Source organism: Rutidosis leptorrhynchoides, chromosome 5 (genome assembly GCF_046630445.1).
Source record: "Rutidosis leptorrhynchoides isolate AG116_Rl617_1_P2 chromosome 5, CSIRO_AGI_Rlap_v1, whole genome shotgun sequence".
Classification (NCBI taxonomy): Eukaryota; Viridiplantae; Streptophyta; class Magnoliopsida; order Asterales; family Asteraceae; genus Rutidosis; species Rutidosis leptorrhynchoides.
The window spans coordinates 154,396,720-154,421,304 of NC_092337.1; the positions used below are offsets into that span (position 1 = coordinate 154,396,720).

The 24,585-nt window shown below is 36.3% G+C and overlaps 1 protein-coding gene across 1 annotated transcript in view; it reads left to right on the plus strand.

Annotated features, from left to right (window-relative positions):
* Positions 1 to 24,312, plus strand: part of LOC139849112 (uncharacterized) — a 38,342-nt gene extending 14,030 nt beyond the window's left edge. The window contains exons 2-9 of the mRNA XM_071838785.1: positions 20,228 to 21,190; positions 21,341 to 21,426; positions 21,505 to 21,888; positions 21,971 to 22,027; positions 22,133 to 22,292; positions 22,485 to 22,592; positions 22,841 to 22,911; positions 23,893 to 24,312. Of these exons, the coding sequence (XP_071694886.1) occupies positions 20,228 to 21,190; positions 21,341 to 21,426; positions 21,505 to 21,888; positions 21,971 to 22,027; positions 22,133 to 22,292; positions 22,485 to 22,592; positions 22,841 to 22,911; positions 23,893 to 24,312 (2,249 nt within the window). The remainder of the gene's footprint in view (positions 1 to 20,227; positions 21,191 to 21,340; positions 21,427 to 21,504; positions 21,889 to 21,970; positions 22,028 to 22,132; positions 22,293 to 22,484; positions 22,593 to 22,840; positions 22,912 to 23,892) is intronic.
* The last annotated feature ends 273 nt before the right edge of the window (positions 24,313 to 24,585 follow it).

The window sequence follows — 24,585 nt, forward strand, 5'->3', positions numbered from 1 at the left end:
CCCGGGTAACCCGAACAGGGAAAACCTTACAACTTTTTAACACCCATTTCGGGTCACCCACTAACCCACTTAACACCCATTTACATATATATAAGTGTGCTAGTACATTAACTAACCAATTTAGGCTCATAAATATAGTTTAATACTTTGAAAACCCTAGTTAGTCATCTTTGGGTCTATATGACCCAAATTCACCCAAAACACCCAATTTACTAACAAATGGGTCTTAGTGTTCATCACCTACACAAACCCTAGCTCTTAAACAATTAAAACAAGGAAGTTAGGTTTAGGGCTTACCACAACTATCAAAATATAGCAATTGAGGAGATGAACAACTTTAGTGCTTGCACTTTGACCCGATTCAAGCTTCTTCTTCCTTAATTTGAGTTCTCTCACTCTAGAATCTAACTCTCTCTCTAGAATTGATTGGAAGATGATAAGGTGGGTGAATATGGAGTAAATGACACTCCTAACAACTGATCCAAGCTTTAAAGTCGGACCTTAAGTGGTTTTACCAAAATGCCCTCAAAATATCTTGATTAAAAACAAAGTGGGCTGTCAGCCCGTAATGGCGCGGTGCGCCATAAGGCCGCGCGGCGCGCCAATTGCCCAGATCAGCTTCTTTTGCCTTTTAATTAAATACAACGTAAACCCCACAACTTGAATAACTTATTCACACATATTTACAAGGAAAAATATTCGGGTCTTACAACTCTCCCCCACTTACATCGGAGTGCGTCCTCGCGATCCAAGCCGCATGACAAGCGGGAAGATAAACCAACACAAATTCCTCAGGCTCCCAAGTGAACTCGGAACCTTTACTCCGTCGCCATTGAACCTTAAAGGTCCTCACCTCTTTATTCCTCAACATTTTCACCTTCTCATCTAGTATAGCAATCGGTTCTTCCACATATTCTAACTTGTTGTTTAGTTCGATTTCGTCTAATGGCATCCATGAAGAATCATCCGCAAGACACTTACGGAGATGGGAAACGTGAAACGTGTTATGGATCCCCGCAAACTCTTCGGGTAATTCCAAGCGATACGCGACTTCACTAACACGAGCTAACACTTTGAATGGCCCAATAAACCGAGGGGCTAACTTTCCCCGTTTTCGAAATCGAATAATACCCTTCCATGGCGAAACCTTAAGCATCACCATATCACCTTCTTGAAATTCGATCGTTCATCGACGTCTATCGGCATACGATTTTTGTCTATCTTAAGCCTTCTTCAAATGTTCCCGAATAACATCAATCTTGTTATTCGTCTCCAAAACCAAATCGGTACTTCCGATTTCTCTTTGACCCACTTCTCCCCAGCAAATGGGAGTTCGACACCTTCGCCCATAAAGCATCTCATAAGGTGGCATCCCGATACTAGTATGATAACTATTATTGTACGAGAATTCTACCAAAGGCAAATGCTCATCCCAACTACCACCGAAGTCAATAATGCACGCTCGTAACATATCTTCCAAAGTTTGATTCGTACGTTCAGTTTGATCGTCCGTTTGAGGATGATACGCCGTGCTCAACTTTAATTGCGTACCCATATCTTCATGAAACTTTTCCCAAAATCGAGATGTGAAACGGGTATCTCGATCTGAAATAATAGATATAGGAACCCCATGTCGCGAGACCACTTCCTTGATAAACAACTTAGCCAAGGCCTCCGATGATATTGCTTCTTTAATGGGAAGAAACAAAGCAGTTTTCGTCAATCGGTCAACTATCACCCAAATCGTATCAAATTGGGTTCTCGGCGTCTTAGGTAACTTTGTTATGAAATCCATGGTAATGTGCTCCCATTTCCATTTTGGAATTTCTAACGGTTACAATTTACCATACGGCTTTTGGTGCTCGGCCTTTATTTGCAAACAAGTAACACATTGTTCAACATATTTTACAACATCACGCTTCATGCCCGGCCATCAATAATCTTTCTTCAAGTCAAGATACATTTTCGTCGCGCCCGGGTGAATGGAATATTTTGACTTATGTGCTTCATCAAGTAGCACCCGTTGGTAATCACCCATCTTAGGCACCCACACCCTTCCTTGAAAAGACAACAACCCACGCGAACCCATAGTAATAAACTCCAATTGGCCCACGATTCGCTCCGTATGCTTGTTGTGAATGTAAGCCTCTATTTGAACCTCACCAAGCTTCATAAGAAAATCATTAGTAATAATCAAACATAACGATCCTACTCGTATCGCCGGATGTTGACTCTTTCGACTCAACGCATCCGTGACAACGTTCGCCTTACCCGGATGATAAAGTATCTCACAATCATAGTCTTTCACCACATCCATCCATCTACGTTGACGATAATTCAAATCTCGTTGAGTAAAAAGATGTTTTAAATTCTTGTGATCTGAATAAATCGTACATTTGACACCATACAAGTAGTGGCGCCAAATTTTCAACGCATGCACAACCGCCGCCAACTCGAGATCATGAGTCGGATATCTCGTTTCATGTTCCTTTAATTGTCGAGAGGCATAAGTGATGACTTTACCTCTTTGCATTAGAACACACCCGAGACCATTTAGAGAAGCATCACAATAAACCGTCATGTCTTCTACCCCGTCCTGCAACACTAACACCGGAGCTTCACACAACTTCTCTTTTAACAATTGAAAAGTAATTTCTTGCTCGTTCTCCCAATTAAACCTAGCATTCTTTCTCGTCAACTTCGTCAATGGAGAAGCAATCTTAGAAAAGTCTTAGATAAACCGACGATAATAACCGGCCAATCCGAGAAAACTTCGGATTTTCGTAGGCGTAGTCGGTCGTCCCCAACTCTTCACCGTCTCGATCTTCCCCGGATCTACTTGAATACCGTTTTCGTTCACAATATGACCAAGGAATTGAACTTCCCTTAGCCAAAATTCACATTTGGAGAACTTTGCATACAACTTCTCCTTTGGTAGAGTCTTTAATACTTCACGCAAATGATGTTCATGCTCGTTCATACTTTTTGAGTAGACTAGTATGTCGTCAATGAACACTATTACCGACTTGTCCAACATAGGTCGGCACACTCGGTTCATAAGATCCATGAATGCCGCCGGTGCAATCGTAAGACCAAAAGGCATAACCACGAACTCAAAATGCCCATAACGCGTTCGAAAAGCCGTTTTCTCAATGTCTTCCTCACGGACCCGCATTTGGTGATAGCCGGACCGTAGGTCAATCTTTAAGAAATACGTCGCACCTTGGAGTTGGTCAAACAAATCGTCAATCCGAGGCAATGGATAACGATTCTTGATCGTCACTTTATTCAACTCCCGATAATCGATGCACATCCGCATACTTCCATCTTTCTTTTTCACAAATAATACCGGAGCGCCCCATGGCGAAGCACTCGGTCGAATAAAACCCTTCTCGAGCAACTCTTGGGTTTGATTTAACAACTCTTGCATTTTTGTTGGTGCTAAACGATAAGGAGTTTTAGCAATGGGAGTAGCTCCCGGAACCAACTCAATACGAAACTCAACTTGTCTTTCCGCCGGAACACCCGGTAATTCGTCCGGAAAAAAGTCTTCGAATTCACTAACAACCGAAATTTCACGAATGGGTGGTGGCTCATCACGAGTATCAACAACATGGGCAAGGAAAGCCATGCCACCACTAACAACAAAACGACGTGCCCGTGCAAAAGTGCATATCGGCACCGGTCTCCTTCGCTTATCACCATGAATAATTAACTCTCCCCCACTTGGGGTCTTCACACGAATAAATTTTTCATGGCATGCAATATCGGCTCTATTACGATCGAGCCAATCCATACCCACAACAATATCAAAGTCGCCCAAGGTCATTGGAATGAGATCAATTTTAAAGGTTTCGGCACCGAAAACAACATCACAATTTTCACACACTTCAACCACTAGCACCGTCTTGCCGTCCGCTATCTCGACTTCTACCGGACGACTTAACTTAGCTAACGGTCTATCAAGTTTAGGCACAAATTTAGGAGACACAAACGACAAATTTGCACCGCTATCAAATAGAATCCATGCCGGATTAGAATTAACCATGAAAGTACCTGAGACAACTTCGTTCGATTGCTTGACTTCATCATTGGTCATCAAATAGTTTTGACCCCTTGCCGTACCCGCCGCCTTCTCTAAACGCTTAACATTATCATTACGCATCTCGGGACACTCCGGCCTCTTGTGCCCTTCCTTTCCACAATTAAAACAAGTAAGCTTGGTTATGGACGATGATTTAGGTCATTCGCGAGCCATGTGCCCCTTTTGGCCACAATTGTAACAAGAATAGGAAAAATCACCAGAAGTACCCTTCTTCACGCTATCAACACTCTCGGAACCCTTCTTGTGCTTCTTGTTAGAAAAATTCGATTGACTAGTAGCTTCAAACTTCTTTTTGCCGAAGGTAAAGCCACTCTTTCTCAAGATGAGCGACTCGAACCCTTTGGCCATATCAAACAACTCGTCAAAACTCTTCACCACATTTACACTTATCTTATCTTGATAACAATCATTCAACGTTCGGTAAAAGTCTTCCTTCAACATCTTATCATTACCGATATACTCCGGGCAAAATTGGGTCTTGGATAAAAACACGGATATGAGAGTGTTCAAATCCATCGACCCTTGCCTCAAGGAACGCAACTCATCCTTAAGCCTTGTGAGATCGGCCGAAGTTCGGTATTCATTGAAAAACTCCACCTTGAATTCATCCCACGTGAATTCCATACATTGTTCTTCGCCATAGATTCGGATTTTCGCGTCCCACCATAACTTAGCATCGTCCCTTAACATGCTAGACCAGTACCTTGTCTTCTTGTCGAGAGGACATTCACAAGTTCGGAAAGCCCCCTCCATGTCGAAGATCCATCGGGCACTCTTAAGAGGATCTCTTTCGCCATCAAAAGTGGGAGGTTGAGAATCCTTGAAGTTCTTATAGTAAAAGTCACGTCTACCCACATTATCTTCGTGAAAGACGTCCTTAACTTGCTCCCTCACAACATTGACTAGTTGCTCGTCAATCGAGTCAAGAAACATCTTCTTAATCTCTACGAGATATTCTGCCTTTTGAGCCTTAAGGATGGCCTCAATCTTGGCCGTAAGCTCGGCGTCCTCACTCGTACTACCGTTATCAATTTCGGGTCCATTTCTCGTCTTCATTCTATAAAACGAAATAAGTTAAACGTCGAAACAAAAGGACACAACACGTAAGTATATACATGTACCCACACTACTCCATCTCGCTCAACAATCATCGTACATTGCTTGTTTGACACGATTTGCACCCGTAACAATGGTAGCTAATCATTGCTATGCGAGCACGTCACATTAACATGCTAGTACAACGTCTATCTCGCTTGATGATTCGCTAAACACACCACAAAGCAATTTGTACATGGTTAGTTCACATAAACCTATGCACTAATAATTCCCGATCCGACCCAAAGTCCTACAAGTCCCGCATAAGCACACACACAATAAAGTCTAAGTCTAGGCACCTATCTCAAGTCGCCTAAATTCCTTAGACCATGCTCTGATACCACCTGTAACAACCCAAACCAACCCTCGACCAAACCATGCTTAAATACAAAAAAAAATAAAAAATTTGCTGCAGAGTGAATTGGCGCGGCGCGCCATTCGGGTCTGTCCGGAAAGTCTCAAAATGCGAAAAAGATTGACTAGTTCCCGACACTTTTAGACAAAACGCTTTTTACCATACATCCAAATATGTAACACTAACCTGTTTCAAACATAAAATCAATGTTTTACAAGCGGGGCCCACACGACCTAGATTACAAGTTTAATACAAGTTAAGAGTTTCGACCACCAAAAAGTTTAAGTTCCAAACTACACAATGAGCATGGCGTTTGGGATTAAACTACCCAACTATCGGTCAAACTCCAAGAGCTACTAAAGCCAAAAGCGTCCCCTAGCATCAAGCAGGATCTCTAGTCCAAAACTATGCCCTTACCCTTGTCCAAAACCGAACCTATAAAATGGTAAACAACGAGAGGGTAAGCAAAGCTTAGTGAATGCAATAATTATACGAGTACATATATAATATACCTACTTGCAATCACTTACACAAATACCGCAAACATGCTAGCAAACACAATTAGCTTATCATCACATTTACAAGCTATAACCTCCAATAATCAAGCTAGCATATCACAAGCATATATAACATGTATAAAGGTAATATGCTCACACTACAACACAAACCATGGTTAACCAATCGCACAAGGAACGGTGTTTAAAGACCGTCGGTGTTCACAACAACCATTAGTGCACTTAACACTTCGCACACTAACCCCTCGGGTGGCATCTTAACACTTCGATACTTCACCCCGGGTGGCGCCTTAACACTTCGGCACTTCACCCCGAGTGGCGTCTTAACACTTCGACACTTCACTCTTCCTTACATGGAGTGGCATCTTAACACGTCGATACTTCACTCCCGAGTGGCGTCTTAACACCTCGACACTTCACTCGCCACATGAATGTGGTGTCTTAGCACATCGACACTTCACATCTCACGCTACACAAATAAATACATTATATATCCACGCATATAATTATTCCACTCACCTTAAAGTCTTCGTGAAAGATAACCGAGCTTGCGAAACCTCAAAGTAACGTACCTATCACATTATACATATTATCAAACGCAAACTCAAGTCGGTCAACCAATTCTTCCACCATTCCTAAGTCATTTTGACCCAAGGTGCAATTTCAACCCATTTGAACCCTTAACCCTAATTTTGGGTCGACACACACCAAAACCCTAATCATTAACCAAGATGAGTTTAAAACACCTTTCAATCACAAAGTTTATGCATCAAACACTTACATTTACCCACTTAGGTCCATCATGACCCATTTGACCATTTAAAGCCAATACACCCATTTCGGGTCACCCACTTAACACCCATTTATATATATATAAGTGTGCTAGTACATTAACTAACCAATTTAGGCTCATAAACATAGTTTAATACTTTGAAAACCCTAGTTAGTCATCTTTGGGTCTATATGACCCAAATTCACCCAAAACACCCAATTTACTAACAAATGGGTCTTAGTGTTCATCACCTACACAAACCCTAGCTCTTAAACAATTAAAACAAGGAAGTTAGGTTTAGGGCTTACCACAACTATCAAAATGTAGCAATTGAGGAGATGAACAACTTTAGTGCTCGCACTTTGACCCGATTCAAGCTTCTTCTTCCTTAATTTGAGTTCTCTCACTCTAGAATCTAACTCTCTCTCTAGAATTGATTGGAAGATGATAAGGTGGGTGAATATGGAGTAAATGACACTCCTAACAACTAATCCAAGCCTTAAAGTCGGACCTTAAGTGGTTTTACCAAAATGCCCTCAAAATATCTTGATTAAAAACAAAGTGGGCTGTCAGCCCGTAATGGCGCGGCGCGCCATAAGGCCGCGCGGCGCGCCAATTGCCCAGATCAGCTTCTTCTGCCTTTTAATTAAATACAACGTAAACCCCACAACTTGAATAACTTATTCACACATATTTACAAGGAAAAATATTCGGGTCTTACACTTCAGGTAACGATTCCAACCAATCTTTGGCTTCTCCCTTTAAAGTCCAGGGAAATTGATGGAATTCAACATAACAACATGTTTATAATGTCAACATAATCACAAATCCATTTTATGATAGTAAAGTAAGCGGAAGCATGATGATTAATAAAACAAGTTTATGTGTTAAACCATTTTAATTGAATTCCATATAGTAATCAAGTTATGAAATAATGCTTACATATAACAAAGAAGGAAAAAGATTATACCTCCTCCAAGATGAGTTAGGAGCTGAATTTGGACAGCAATATGGATGATAAAGATGATGGAATAAAGCCTCTAACTTGAAGCCTCAAGCAAGTTATACCCCAAGCTTTCAATCACCAACACCTTCCTTTATGTGGTTAGGATTTTTGGACACTTAATTAGCAAGATACCAAGCAAGAAACCCTCTCTATTTTCTCTCAAAATTTCGGCCAGAATCTGTCCCAAATGAATGCAAGAGTGTTTTGAACTTGTAAGTCTTGAGAATGAGTCAAATGCTTGGTATATGAACTCACATGCAACCTATGGAAGTGTGTTATTAAAAGTAACAAGATTCTAGCATGGAATGGACTTCTTGGAGCCCTCAAAAACGTCCTCCCATGTTTAGTATATAATAAGTTTTGTATTTTATAAAACTTGTTATATAATTCCATGTATTTGTTAAGTTACTTGTATTTTATAAACCATTTTATAAAATATAACACAACATAATTATTTAAACCTATAAATAATTAAATCCATATCATATATAAATTATCCAAATAATTTATCTCAAGTGATTATAATTTAGAAAACCCATTTTCTAAAATCTAAGTGTCGCGTACTTATTTAACGATCCATTCGTTAAGTTTAAATACATATAAGGTGTCGGTAAGCTTGTTATTGGGTATGACCCGACTTGGATCACAACACATTAGCCACATTAATTTAATATGTCTCTCGGGCATAAGAAAACCTTCAATCTCCCACTTGCACGAGAAACATAAGAAATTAATGCAAGTGACGGATACCACTTAACGACGGTCCATCACCCCCAATATGTTATGACTTTGTGCCATTCAATAACATCATCCTTTTCGAGTTCCCATCTCGAATATGATTAGGTGAATCTTTCATTTTATCCTTTCATCCTAGATGTCATGTTAAATCCAAGAGATACAGAGTGATCACTCTCTTTTAGATTTAACTTTATCAGGCCTTAGACATCTGACTCTCAACGAATAAGAGGGACAAATTCCATCTTGACTACATACGTCCTAGATACACACTTTTGTATTATACCTGAGCTCTTCCTTATGTACTACCATATTTCAGAATAGCGAAGGAAAGAATCAAGGCATAATACTCGGTGAATATTAGGACCCAATATGTATCTCAGGTCAGAGGATACGATGATATTCGCCTTTACTCAAGATTACATGTGATCAACCACAAAGGCTCCATACAGTAAGTCTTGAGAGCGGGTCTTCCAATATTTGTATCCCACAAATATCTATGAACCTTGATAGCAACCTTGCCCCACATTCAGTCCGTGAATGTTTACCAATCCAAGTTCATAATAGTCTAAACCTCACATTCATTCCCACAAATGTGATCGACTACGGAATTTAGAATAATAGCTTATTCATGGATAACCAATATTTGTATCCCACAAATATCTATGAACCTTGGTAGCAACCTTGCCGCACATTCAACCCTGTGAGTGTATACCAATCCGAGTTCATAATAGTCTAAACCTCATACTTGTTCCCACAAATATGATCAACTACGGGATTTAGAATAAATATTTATTCATGGATTAAATATGCAAAATAGGAACATAACTCAAAATTGAATTAATACCATAATTATATTAACGAGTTTGAACTAATTCGTTCCGTTACAATACAGAAAATAGATCATTTCCAATCACTAGAATATCGAAGCCCTAATGCACAAACATGTCCCTCATGTTTTGGCCCATGTAAAAGCTTCGTGAGTGGATCCGCAACATTATGATCTGTGTGAACTTTGTGAATACATATCTTTCCCTTTTCAACCTCATCCCTGATGTAGTTGAATCTCCGCTCAATGTGACGAGTCTTTTGATGAGCACGAGGTTCCTTGATTTGAGCAATCGCACCCTCGTTGTCACAAAAGATCTCAAGAGGGTCCTGAATGGAAGGGACCACTCCTAAGTCGTCGATGAATTTCTTCATCCATGCAGCTTCCTGAGCTGCCAGTGAGGCGGCAATGTACTCCGACTCTGTAGTGGATAACGCAACAACTTCCTGTTTTGAGCTCTTCCAAGAGACTGCACCACCATTTAACATGAATACATAACCGGATTGTGATCGAGAGTCATCTCGGTCAGTTTGGAAACTCGCGTCCACGTAACCTTTTACAGCGAGTTCCTCCTCACCAGACCCATATATTAGAAACATATCCTTAGTTCTCCTAAGGTATTTCAATATACTTTTAACAGCAATCCAATGACTGTTTCCTGGGTTGTTCTGGTATCTACTTGTCAAGCTTAGAGCGCATGACACATCCGGTCTAGTACATATCATTGCATACATGATAGACCCAATAGCAGATGCGTATGGGACTTTCTTCATTCTCTCTTGTTCATCTTTCGTGGTAGGACACTGAGATGAACTGAGAACAGTTCCTCTTTGAATAGGTACCAAACCTTTCTTAGAGTTTTCCATCTTGAACCTTTTCAAGATTTTATCAATGTATGTACTTTGACTTAAACCTATCAATCTCTTGGATCTATTCCTATAGATCCCTATCCCCAATATGTATTGTGCTTCTCCAAGATCCTTAATGGAGAAGCAACTCTTTAGCCAAGTTTTGACTTCTTGCATTGTGGTAATATCATTCCCAAATAATAATATATCATCCACATACAGCACAAGGAACATTATAGAGCTCCCACTAGCCTTCTTGTATACACAAGCTTCATCACCATTTTTAATGAAGCCAAATTTCTTTGCCTCTTCATTAAAATGATGATTCCACATTCTAGATGCTTGTTTCAATCCGTAGATTGATTTCTTTAACTTGCATACCTTTTTAGGATTTTTCGGATCAACAAAACCTTCGGGCTGTACCATATAGACATCTTCCTCAAGATATCCATTTAGGAAAGCGGTTTTGACATCCATTTGCCATATTTCATAGTCATAATGAGCAGCTATGGCAAATAATATCCTAATAGACTTTAGCATTGCCACTGGTGAGAAGGTTTCATCATAATCAACCCCTTGAGTTTGAGTGAAACCTTTTGCTACAAGTCTAGCTTTATATGTATCCAAGTTTCCATGTATGTCGGTTTTCATCTTGAAAAGCCATTTACAATCAACTAGCCTTGAGCCAGTAGGTTGTTCAACAAGTTCCCAAACTTGGTTGTCATACATGGATTGCATCTCAGCGTTCATGGCTTCCTGCCATTTATCCTTATCAATCCTTGATAAAGCATCTTGGTAGTTTGTTGGTTCATCCAAATCAACCACATAGCAACCATCCATGAGAAACCCATATCTCTCAGGAGGATTACTAATCCTACCAGATCTGCGAACGTCTTGTGTATTTTGATCATCCATTTGATCACTCTCAATATTTTCATGTTGAGTGCTAGTGTCAACCAATTGTGTATCATCTACTTGATCTTGAACCTCTTCAAGATCTATCTTCCTTTCACTATTTCCTTCCATTAGGAACTTAGTTTCAAGGAATTCAGCCTTTCGAGCAACAAATACATTTTGCTCGGATGGATCATAGAAATAATATCCCATATCATCCTTGGGATATCCTATGAAGATACACTTCGTGGATCGAGCATTCAACTTATTAGGGACGTAACGCTTAGGATAAGCTTCACATCCCCATACCTTTAAGTATGATAGAGATGGAGGTTTTCCAAACCACATCTCATGAGGAGTTCGTTCCACTTTCTTGGTTGGGGCCATATTTAAAATACGGGCCGCGGAGCATAGACAATAACCCCAAAATGATAGAGGTAACGTGCTTCTAGCCATCATAGATTGAACCATATCCATTAGGGTTCGGTTCCTCCTTTCGGAAACTCCATTAAGTTGGGGTGTTCCAGGTGGAGTAAGTTGTGAGATAATCCCACAACTCCTAAGATGATCTTGGAAAGCATCGCTTAGGTATTCACCTCCTCTATCGGTACGAAGTACCTTGATTGTCTTATTGAGTTGATTTTGTACTTCGCTTTGATATTCTTTGAATGCTTCAAAAGTTTCGTCCTTATGTCTTAACAAGTAGACATATCCAAAACGACTGAAGTCATCAATGAAAGTAACGAAGTATCTTTCACCATTCCTAGCTATGGGCTTAAAGGGTCCACATACATCCGAATGTATTAATCCCAATAAGTCCTTAGCCCTTTCATAGGTCCCTTTGAAAGGTGCTTTAGTCATTTTGCCTTGTAAACAAGATTCACACACATCAAACGAGTCCATCTCATTTGATTTCAAGAGTCCATTCTTTTGAAGTGTATGCATTCGGTTCTTGTTTATGTGACCAAGGCGACAATGCCATAAGTAGGAATCACTCAAATCCCTTTTGAGTTTCTTGGTGCTAGTATGGTATATAGAGCTCGATGATGTGTCATCATGAACCAATTCATAAATTCCATTTGAAGGCGAAGCCTTGAAATAGAATACATTATCTTTAGAAACATGAATATCATCATCAATAAAATTAACAACGTAACCACATTGTCTTAGGCAAGAAATAGAAATAATGTTTCTACACAAATCCGGAGCATACAAAACATTTTCTAAAATAAGTTCCAATCCGCTTGGAAGCTTCAAAATAAAATCTCCTTGAGCTTTAACATGCACCTTTGCACCATTGCCCATATAGAGACTTGATGTTCCCGCCTTATGATCACTTCTTTTGAACCCCTGTAAAGAATTGCAAATATGAGTTCCACATCCCGTGTCTAATACCCATATATTAGAAGAAGTAATACTAAGCTCTATATATACCATATACATATTACCTGAGGTTTGCCCTGCATCCCTCTTGTCCTTCAACTCCTTAAGATAGACCGGACAGTTTCGTTTCCAATGACCCATCTCACCGCAACCGAAACATGGGTCTTCTTTGGGGTTTGCCTTCTCGGCTACCTTTTGCTTCTTAGCCTTGTTGATGGTTGGGGTAACCATCTTCCCTTTCCCTTTGCCTTGATGGGCGGGTCCTTTTCTCTTGGCCACCTTTGGCTTAGAGGTGTTACCTTTTGACCCACCTTGATCGTTTGCTAACACGGGTAAAGCCTTTTTACCCATGCTAGTTTCCGCCGTTCTAAGCATACCGTGAAGCTCACCTATGCTCTTATCCATCCCATTCATATTGTAATTAATTACAAATTGATCAAACCTTTTTGATAGGGAGTTAAGGATAAGATCGGTGGCTAACTCATTTGATATGTTTAGGTTAAGACGGTTAGCACGATCAATAAGGCTTTTCATCTTAAGGACATAAGATGAAACCGATTGGGTATCGTCCATACGAAAAGCATGTAGCGCCCGAACGGTCTCGAAGCGCTCGACACGCGCTTGTTGAAGGAACATCTCATTCAATTGCGTTATCATGTCGTATGCACTATGATGCTCGAAATCCTTTTGGAGTTCGGGAATCATAGTCCCAAGCATTAGGCATGAGACTTGAAGGGAGTCGTGGCAATACTTGTCGTAAAAGGCCATTGCCTCCTCATCATCCTCATCCGGTTGATCGGGAATGGGGTCCTCAAGTACATACGCTTTATCCTCTTGTTTGAGGACAATCCGAAGATTTCGGAACCAATCCATAAAGTTGGTATGGTTGAGTTTGTCTTTCTCTAAGAGAGACCTTAATGATAGGTTGTTAAGGTTAAGTGGTGCGTTTTGCATGTTGTTGTTGTTATTGGCGGCCATCTACAAAATTTAACAAAGTTCATTTAAGTAATGATTTTAAATTTAATAAACAATACCCTTTTAATTTGTTTTATTAAATATTAGAATCCAACGGTAAATCAAATTTCGGTTAGGTGACCTTTATCCCGTCATTTGATTTAGCTAGGTAGTCATAATGACAATTGCAATCCTTTTGCAACTTCTAATTTATGGGATCATGCAATCCTTTTGCATGGCATATTAATCCCATCAACGCCTATTTGTTCATCATGCTTCGGTGACCCTAAGTTCATGATTTCCAAATCAAGTCATCCTACTTGTATAGACATGTAAACTTAGCATACAAGTGGTTAGGTGACCTTTATCCCACAAGTGTGCGAAATTTACCTTAATCATATTAGTTTGCTCATAACGGTTAGGTGACCTTTATCCCATTATAAGTTCCCTAATATTTTTAAGTGTCATACAATAGGATGGCGTTTAAACTTGTTGACCTAGTGTAAAGGGTTTTAAGTTTTCTTTAATTCTAGTTTGAGAAAACATTTATGCCATACACCAACATGCATTTAGTGTATGGTTTAATTGAAATCCATTTTCAAGTCTAGTAATTTTAACTAATTACTTGATATAAACCATTTTATATATATGATCCTTATCATGTTCTTAATAACCGTTTATTAATGTCCTTTTAGCCATTTCAATTTAACCATTTAAATTGTCGTTTTGCATGTCGTTAATAACGTCTAATTTAACCAATTAAATTTCATTTTAGCTTGTTGTTAACTTGTGTGATTAATTTTTAGCAACCAAACATATAAACCATAATCAAACAACACAACTATGCATGCAAAACAATTTTGTTCACAATCAAGCCTTTTGGTAAGCATTTTGTTTAGCCGAAAACAAAATGCCACCGGGTAATGGGTCATAACACAAAATAGGAGATTTTACCACTCCCACTTATTCTTGCATCCAAGTAGATTCTTCTTGTGTTCTTCCTTTGACTCCATCCTTTCATCTTCATTTTTACAAAAAAATATATCCTAATACATTTTTTCTAAAAAATGAAAATACAACCTAATCTATTTTACATACCAAATATAAAATAAATTACATAACTAAAATTAATATTACATACCAAATGAATAATTAATTTTACAAACCAAATGAATGAATATTACAACCATATCAATTGAATAATAAATCAACCAAACAAGCATTCATTCAAACACATGGTCATGGCTATGATTGTGAACAATAATTTATCAACAAATATGAACCAAAAGGCAAGTCCAAAACCACCTTTGGAGCCCTCTAAATTCGGCCAAAAACATGAACCCACCCAAAACCATCAATTTTGCATTCTACTTTCATGCATGTTAATAAAATGCAAAGTTGGTGGGTTTTAAAGACCATATATAAGAAGCATATTTCATAGACTTCGGCTCTAGATACCATTGATGGAATTCAACATAACAACATGTTTATAATGTCAACATAATCACAAATCCATTTTATGATAGTAAAGTAAGCGGAAGCATGATGATTAATAAAACAAGTTTATGTGTTAAACCATTTTAATTGAATTCCATATAGTAATCAAGTTATGAAATAATGCTTACATATAACAAAGAAGGAAGAATATTATACCTCCTCCAAGATGAGTTAGGAGCTGAATTTGGACAGCAATATGGATGATAAAGATGATGGAATAAAGCCTCTAACTTGAAGCCTCAAGCAAGTTATACCCCAAGCTTTCAATCACCAACACCTTCCTTTATGTGGTTAGGATTTTTGGACACTTAATTAGCAAGATACCAAGCAAGAAACCCTCTCTATTTTCTCTCAAAATTTCGGCCAGAATCTGTCCCAAATGAATGCAAGAGTGTTTTGAACTTGTAAGTCTTGAGAATGAGTCAAATGCTTGGTATATGAACTCACATGCAACCTATGGAAGTGTGTTATTAAAAGTAACAAGATTCTAGCATGGAATGGACTTCTTGGAGCCCTCAAAAACGTCCTCCCATGTTTAGTATATAATAAGTTTTGTATTTTATAAAACTTGTTATATAATTCCATGTATTTGTTAAGTTACTTGTATTTTATAAACCATTTTATAAAATATAACACAACATAATTATTTAAACCTATAAATAATTAAATCCATATCATATATAAATTATCCAAATAATTTATCTCAAGTGATTATAATTTAGAAAACCCATTTTCTAAAATCTAAGTGTCGCGTACTTATTTAACGATCCATTCGTTAAGTTTAAATACATATAAGGTGTCGGTAAGCTTGTTATTGGGTATGACCCGACTTGGATCACAACACATTAGCCACATTAATTTAATATGTCTCTCGGGCATAAGAAAACCTTCAGAAATAACATGAGATATATCTGTTCATCTTCCACTTCTCTTATTTTAAATAGTGTGCAGATCCTATTAAAGGTACGAAGATGTTCATTTGGATCTTCCTTCGGCGTACCACTAAATTGGCATTGATTAGTCACCATATGTAGAATTTGTCCTTTGATTTCATAATCTGGCGCATTAATGTCAGGATGAGTAATTGCGTGACCTTGACCAGTGTGTTTAGCTCTCATTCGGTCTTTCATACTTAAAGGTTCCAGATTTTCCATGATTGAATTTGTTGAATCTGAATCACTAGAGGATTCTGATTTAATGGTTCGTTCCTCAACAATCTCTGTTTGAATGATTGGTGGTTCTGGAGGAAAAATTAATGGTTCAGGATCTATGAATTGTCCCTGAATATTCTCTGAATTCTCAATTGTGAGGTCGGGTTAAAAAAATGGATTATCGGAAATTTGAATTGGAGTACTTGGTCGACTGGATGACGATTCTAAAGAATAATCAACGGCGACAATATTTGCTAGATGTGTTGATCGAGTTACAGGTGGTGAACGTACAAAAGGTGGTGAACGTCTTGCTCGGTGCATTCACTGAATATCCTATTAGTTTTTAAAAGGAAAGAAAAATTATATAAGTTATCCAATTAATAGACTTTTCTGATTTTACCCACGTTTCGAATAGCCAAAAGATGCAGCAGAGGGGCAGGATTCGTTTGGTCTCAATATAATTGAGTACTGTTTGGCTCCAATAACCCGGTCCACGTACAAATCCAACTATTACTACGAACCAGAAAATTTTGATGTCTATCAATTTATCCACTTAAAATAAATTTTTGTAATTTTAAGAAATTTAGATAAGAAGTAGAATAAAAATCTATGTCCTAAAAACTAGGATGGCGAGAAATAAGAAAGAAAAAGAGCGCGTCGAAAAAGGTCGAAAAAGAAAAGGGTTGAAAAATAAAAGGCGTCGAAAAATAAGAAAGAAAAAGAGTGACTATAAAACTTTAAAACACTCGACTAACCCAACCTTATTATTATTACTAACTTAAAATTAAAATTGCAAATTGAGATTACTAATTGGAGTGATAATTGATACATAGGTAAAAGGCGTCGAAAAATAAAAATAAGAAAGCAGCGCGTCAAAACTTAAAAAGGAACTAAAAACTAAAAAATTAAAAGTTGCGTCTAAAAATATTAAAGCTTACAAGTAAAACTATATCCCAAATGGCAATATCTTAAAAAGGTACTAAAACTTAAAAAGGCGTCGCAAAATTCTAAAGCACCTAGATCTTAGTCTAAAGAGAAAGCACTTAAGGGATTTTACGGCAAAGCCTAAAAATCTAGAAAAAAAAAAGAAAAAAAAAAAAACTAAGGCAAAAACTATGACTTAAAACTAATTACGAGCGAAAAATACAACAAATTACTCTAAATAATTAAAAAAGGACAAAATATAAAAATATACTAAAAGTTGTAAAAAGTACAATTTTTATAAAAATATTATTTTTATATTATTTATTTTATAAAACTATTAATTTTGTAAATTAATTAAACTAATTAAACTAATTAAACAAAATAATAACTTAAATTAACTAATTAAAAACTAAAAACCTAATTAGGGTTTTAAATAAAATAATAATAATAATAATTACTCCGTAATGATGCTGGTTAGGGTTTCTGTGTACGCATGTCAGGGTGGCTCCGCGAGTCGCGGTGCCACGTTCCAGAAAACTCCGCGAGTCGCGGAGGTTAAAATTTTAAATGCACAAATATCGTTCGACAGGTTCTGTAGTTTTTTTAAATTATATTTTATATATTTTTCTGTTTTTAATAATATATAAAATATAATAAATAAAAACTTATATTTTAAAAACTAAAATAAAAAAAATAGAAATACTTTATAATTTTATAAATAAAAATCTTAAAAATAGATTTATATATATATATATATTTTTTTTTATTTTTTTTTGATTTTTTTTATTTTAAATAAATACGAAATATTTAAATAAAACTTATATTTTTTTTAACACTAAAATAAAAATAAAGAAACTTTATAAAACTTTTAACAAACTTTTAAAAATATATAAATTTTTGAATTTTCTTTTTATATTTTTGAATTTTTAAAACGTATTTTTACAAAAGCGTATTTTTTTATAAAAGTAAACTAAAAATAAAAATCCTTTATATATATATATATATATATATATATATATATATATATATATATATATATATATATAGCGTTGCGCTTCCGGCGTTTAAGCAAGAAATTGATTTCCCCGGCAGCGGCGCCAAAAATACTTGATATTATGCGAGGTGTATATGAAATAGCTTATATTTTACTAGGAAAAACTATTAAATACGATACAATTTTACACAAGATATTTATTTATTTATAGAATGGATATACTTAAACCTTGCTACAACACTTATAGGCAATGTACCTAATTGTACAGTAGTGTATTTTTTAGTAAGTCCGGTTCGTTCCACAGAGAAAATCTTTAAACAAAGCTTAACGCTATATTAGTTTAATTTATAAAAATACAAATATATATATAAGTAATATTATTATTATAAAAGGGGGGGTTTTTACAGTTTAATGACCGGTTTGTCGATTTTATAACTTTAGTCGCAGTTAAAACCTAATGTAAAATATTAAAAATAAATACAAGACTTAATTTAAAGCGTAAAGTAAATAACGATAATGAAATTGCGATAAATGAAAGTGCGATAAAATAAAAGTGCAATAATTAAAAAGTACGATAATTAAAAGTGCAATTAAATACAATAACAATAAATAAAAGTACGATAATTAGAAGTGCAATTAAATATAAAATAAAGGAAATTAAATATGAAATAAAAGAATTATACTTATTTAAACTTCCGTAATCATGATCTTTGACGTGTTGATTTTAGTGTTATGCCCATGGGTTAATTGTCCTTTGTCCTGGATTATTTAATATATCCGTCTGGTTTTTGTCCATAACAGTCCATCAGTCATAAATATAAAGTGCGAGTGTCCTCGTCAAATTATCCTTATACCCGAAGTCAAATATTCCAACTAATTGGGGACTTAAACTGTAACAAGATTTTAATACTTTGTTTAATAATTACACCAGGTTATCGACTGCGTGTAACCCAAGGTTTTAATACTTTGTTATCAATTATGCCAAGTGTCCTTGTACATAATTTCACCCCTGTTTTAATAATTCCATAGACTATTAATCCATTCCTGTGTCCGGTTAAATGAACGATTATTCGTACTATAAATACCCCTCCCATCGTGTCCGATCGAGTGTATATGGTTATTTATAGGGACGTCCAATTGTAAATCTTTATATTAAAATTAACAAACTATCATTTAGTTAAACAAATATAAAGCCCATTAATAGCCCATAGTCTAATTTCCACAAGTGTCGTTCTTTTGTCCAAACCCCAATTATGGTACAAAGCCCAATTACCCAATTTTAATAATTAGCCCAACATCATGATTACTTCAGCATTAAATAAGCATAATAATAACTTAGCTACGAGACATTAAATTAAAAAGGTTGAACATAACTTACAATGATTAAAAATAGCGTAGCGTTACACGGACAGAATTTCGACTTACACCCTTACAACATTCGCTAACATACCCTTATTATTAGGATTTAAAATTAAAATTAAAATTATAATATAATATATATATATATATATATATATATATATATATATATATATATATATATATATATATATATATCGTATGAATGAGGAGAAGAAAAAGATATATAAAACGTTCAGAATGCGCGAGCTTTTATAGGCATTTTTAGAATTTGGGTCTCCGCGAGTCGCGGCCCATTTGCTCTTAGAACTCCGCGAGTCGCGGAGATATCGGATCCAGCTCACACCTTTTGGATCTTTGTTTGCCGACGTTTTATTATATAAATATAATATATATATAATTTATATAATTAATTATATATTATATTATATTTATATACATAGTTAACTTGTAATTTTTAGTCCGTTGCGTCGAGCGTTGAGAGTTGACTCTGGTCCCGGTTCCTGATTTTCGAATGTCCTTGCGTACAATTTAATATCTTATACTTTGCATTTTGAATCTTGTACTCTTGTAATTTCGAGACGTTTCTTATCAATAATTGGAACCTCTTTGATTGTATTTTATACTTTTGAGCTTTTTGATCGTTTGCGTCTTCAATTCGTCGAATCTATCTTTTGTCTTCACCTTTTATTATTTAAACGAATATCACTTGTAAATAGAACAATTGCAACTAAAAGCTTGTCTTTCTTGAGGAATAATGCTATGAAATATATGTTTGTTTTTAGCATTATCAATGCCATTTTTGATATAGATGATGACAAAGCTCCTGGTCCTGATGGATACTCTTCTTTATTTTTTAAGAAAGCATGGAGTATTGTTGGTAAAGATGTTTGTTCGGCTGTGAAGGAATTTTTTGAAACTGGAAGGTCGCTAAAAGAGTCAAATGCCACTCTGATAGCATTGATTCCAAAGACTAAAACTCCATTAAAGGTTTCTGATTTCAGGCCTATTGCTTGTTGCAATGTATTGTACAAGTGCATTAGCAAAGTAATCACAAATAGGTTAAAAGAAGGGCTTGATAGGGTTGTTAGCTGCAATCAAAGTGCCTTCATCCCTAGAAGGTCTATTCATGATAATATTTTGGTTGCCCAGGAGGTGCTTAAGGGGTATAACAGAGTTAAAGGGCCTAGCAGATGTGCCTTAAAGATAGACATTCAGAAGGCATATGGTACAGTCAATTGGTGTTTTTTAAGGGACATTCTTAATGGTTTTGGGTTCCATCACAGAACGGTACAGTGGATTATGGAATGTGTGACCAGCTCTTCATTTTCTATCTGTGTAAATGGTGGCATTGAAGGATTTTTCAAAGGTGGGAGAGGTCTTAGACAAGGTGATCCAATGTCACCTTATCTTTTCACCCTAATTATGGAGGTTCTGTCTCTTATAATTAGTAAGTACACAAAAAGTAATAGTGGGTTCAAATACCATTATCATTGTAAGAAGATGATGCTAACACACATATGTTTTGCTGATGATTTACTGGTTTTTTGTCATAGGGATGTCAAATCTGTGAAAATTATTAAAAGGGCCTTAACTGATTTTGGTGACACATCAGGTTTGTTACCAAACACGAGCAAAAGTACCATCTTCTTTGGTAGTGTAAATCCTGTCACTCAAGGTAAAATTGTGCAGATTCTTCCATTTGAAGTGGGTATTTTACCTATGAAGTACTTGGGAGTTCCCCTTCTTGCAAAAAGGCTAGGAATTAAAGACTGTAAGTGTTTGGTGGACAAAGTAAGAATAAAAGTTAATAACTGGAAATTAAAGAAGCTTTCTTATGCTGGAAGGCTGCAATTGGTAGCATCTATTTTGTCTGCTATGTAAACTTATTGGGCTTCTGTGTATACCTTACCTTATGGTACAGTGACTGAAATTGATAAGTTGTTAAAAGGTTTCTTGTGGGCTCAGTCTGACAGTTCAAAAGGTAAGGCAAAAGTTGCTTGGAAGAATGTGTGTATCCCAAAAGATCAATGTGGTCTTGGGTTAAGGCCTTTAAAAGAGTGAAATGAAACTCTTATTGTAAAGCAGATTTGGAGGTTGATTACAAAACATGATTCTTTATGGAGTCAGTGGGTTAATGTGATAAAATTAAAAGGAGTGAGCTTTTTGAATATTAATCCAAGTCATAATGATAGTTGGGGATGGAAGTTTTTGTTGAAATTAAGGGAGAAAGTCAAAAAATATGTTGGTACTGATCATGTTAATGGTACTGTTAAGAATGTATGGGTCACTAATGAAGGCAAGAAAGTGCCTTTTTCAACCCATCAGGTCTGGACAGATTTTAGAGTTAATAGACCAAAATTTGCTTGGCGTAATGTGGTTTGGTTCAAAAGTTTTGATCCTAAACATGCTTTTATCTTATGGCTTGCTATGCTAAATCGTTTGAACACTCAAGATATAATGGCAATTTGGGTGAAGAATCGGAATTTTAGTTGTCCCTTTGTGATAATGAGATGGACTCTGTAAATCATCTGTTTTTCAAATGTCCATTCAGTTTGAAGGTTTGGAGCTCTTTAAAATTGAAGCTTGTTTACAGGGGTCTGCAGGATCAGTTAAATGAGATTGTACATGGTATCTCAATTTATCCTGGTACAGGTAATATCTGGAATGTTGTTAATAGATTGGTTGTTGCTGCTAGTGTATATTTTCTATGCAGGAAAGGAATAATAGGTTGTTCAGGATGATCAATAGGTCAGCTGAAGATATTTGCATAGTTATTCACAATTTTGTTCAATGTAAATTGTTGACGTATAGAGTTAAGCATAATGATGCTGTTAAAAGAGTGGCTAGGATATGGGGTTTGCAGCTGATTGATGGTAAATTTTACCTTTAGAATGTAGTTCGGTGTTGTATAGGCTGGATTTGCTTTTATGTTTGTGTTTGTATTTCATTTTGGGGTTTGGGAAATGTCCAGCCCTTTATATGTCTTTTGAAAATTAATATATGTTCTATGTTTGCCGGGAAAAAAAAATATTCAACTCAATTCGACTTGATTATGGTGGTATTAGTTGAAGCTAGGAGTGAGGTTGGAAATAATGTCGACCAAGTTGAGGTGGTGACAGTGAACGATAAAGACGCGAGCTTTGAATTTGGAAGTTTATTTGTTGACCGTGAAGGTAGATCAGAGTAGATTATGTCATGATTGGTATCATACTTTTCATTCAAAAGTAAAAGGTGTAACAACATTAATGACTAATAATTTTATCTAAATTTCATTTACTTTTCATTACCAATCAAAACATTAATACCTAACTCCGTCGAATATGTCATTATGAAATAAAACATCAATTCGATGACTTCGTTCTGATTTCGCCATTCTCGAGGTGGCTGACGCTTTTTCGGTTTGCGTGGCTCAAAATCTAAGGTTTTATGGCTACATGTATTTCAGCCGATGATGTGTCAGAGGTTGCAGCCCTTTTCGGTGATGTTCTATTTGTGACTCGTTGTTCATCTACTCTTAGTAATTTCGGCTCATTTTTGCCTTGTAATTTCCTCGGTCGTTGAGCATATACACGTCCCTCTAGACAGGGCCGGAGACAAGGGGACTGAGGGGTGCTCAGCCTCTCTCAAGGCCCAATCGAGAACCAAGTTTTAATTTTATTATTATGCAAAAATAAATGTAATCCTCTCAAGTATCAAATATCAAATATCAAATCAAATATAATATTATTTCTTAAATTAAATGGTCCAACTTTTTAAGTCTCGTTTAATTGACAATCAGCTCATTTATCACTTTAAAATTTTTTGTTTTACATTAATATTATATATATAATAATAATAATAATAATAATAATAATAATAATAATAATAATAATAATAATAATAATAATAATAATAATAATAATAATAATAATAATAATAATAATAATAATAATAATAATAATATAGTTAATATATTAAATTATTTGCTCTCAAAATAATATTTGTTAAGACTTGTTTTTATAATTTTTTTTTTCTTTTTTTTTTTATAAATATCTGATTATCGAGTAAGCCACTCTCATCAATAAATTTTGACTTTGCCTCTGTCTCTAGAGATGGATTTAGATGCGATGTTTTGCTCGATAACTAAGGTTTGGGTGCTTGAAGTTAGTAATCTTTCAGTTTTACGGCGTTTTATAATCCATACTTTTGATTCGAAAGTGTTGGCAAGCTCAAAACGAACGGTTTGATGGGTGATTGTTCGGTTCGAACAAAAGTGAAGGATACATATGGTGTTCTTCCCGTTGTTGATTCCGTGGATGATGGCAGTATCGTGTGTCCTTCAGTTTATTCAACTAAGTTCGATTAGATCAAGGTGACATTGGTTTAAGCTACGAGTGAGGTTAGAAATGATATCAACCAAGTTGAGGTGGTTATACTAAATATGAAAGAGGCGAGCTTTCAATTAAGAAGTTTATTTTTTGATGTTGAAGGTAGTTTGGCACGGTCTCTGACGGTGCTATGTTCGGGTTCGGTTTCCCAGTTTCAGGTGGTTTTAAAGTTGTTAGTGCAGGTGATCGCAATTCGGGTTTGCCTTCGGGTATTAATAAAGGACAAGGTGATGATGCTACATGTATTAATAAAGAAGTGAGGGGTAGTACCGATGAGCGTTTTTGTGTGGTACATATTAGTAGAAAGGGTGTGCCGTTGGAGGTTAAGTTTGCTGGAAAAGTGTGCGAGACGTCTTATAACAAGTATTGGAACAATTATCAAAAACAAAAAGATGATACTACGGGATTTGTTTCGAATAAGAAGCTGAAAAAGAACAAGACGAAGGTGTCACTTGATGAAGACTTTTCTATGCGGGACGAAGATGAAGAGTTAGAGGCGGAAGAGAACGAGGGTGAATTTTTTTGACGGGTTAGTGAAACACGGCTTGTTCCCCCTTTCGTAAGCGACACTAATCGGCAAATTCGTGTAGTTCAAGGTCGAATAAGGAGCTCCATCGCGATAAGGTTACCGTTAAATTGGTTCAATCAAGTCATAAGAGCCGGAAGATGCTTATGAGGCCTTTTAGTTATGTTTAGTACTTTAGTGTTTTTCTTGTTTTAGTTAGTTTGGAGGTTGTTTGTTGGTTTGGTTTTGTTTAGTTAGTTTATCGGTCGCTTGTTTTTTTAGATGTCGGTCTTG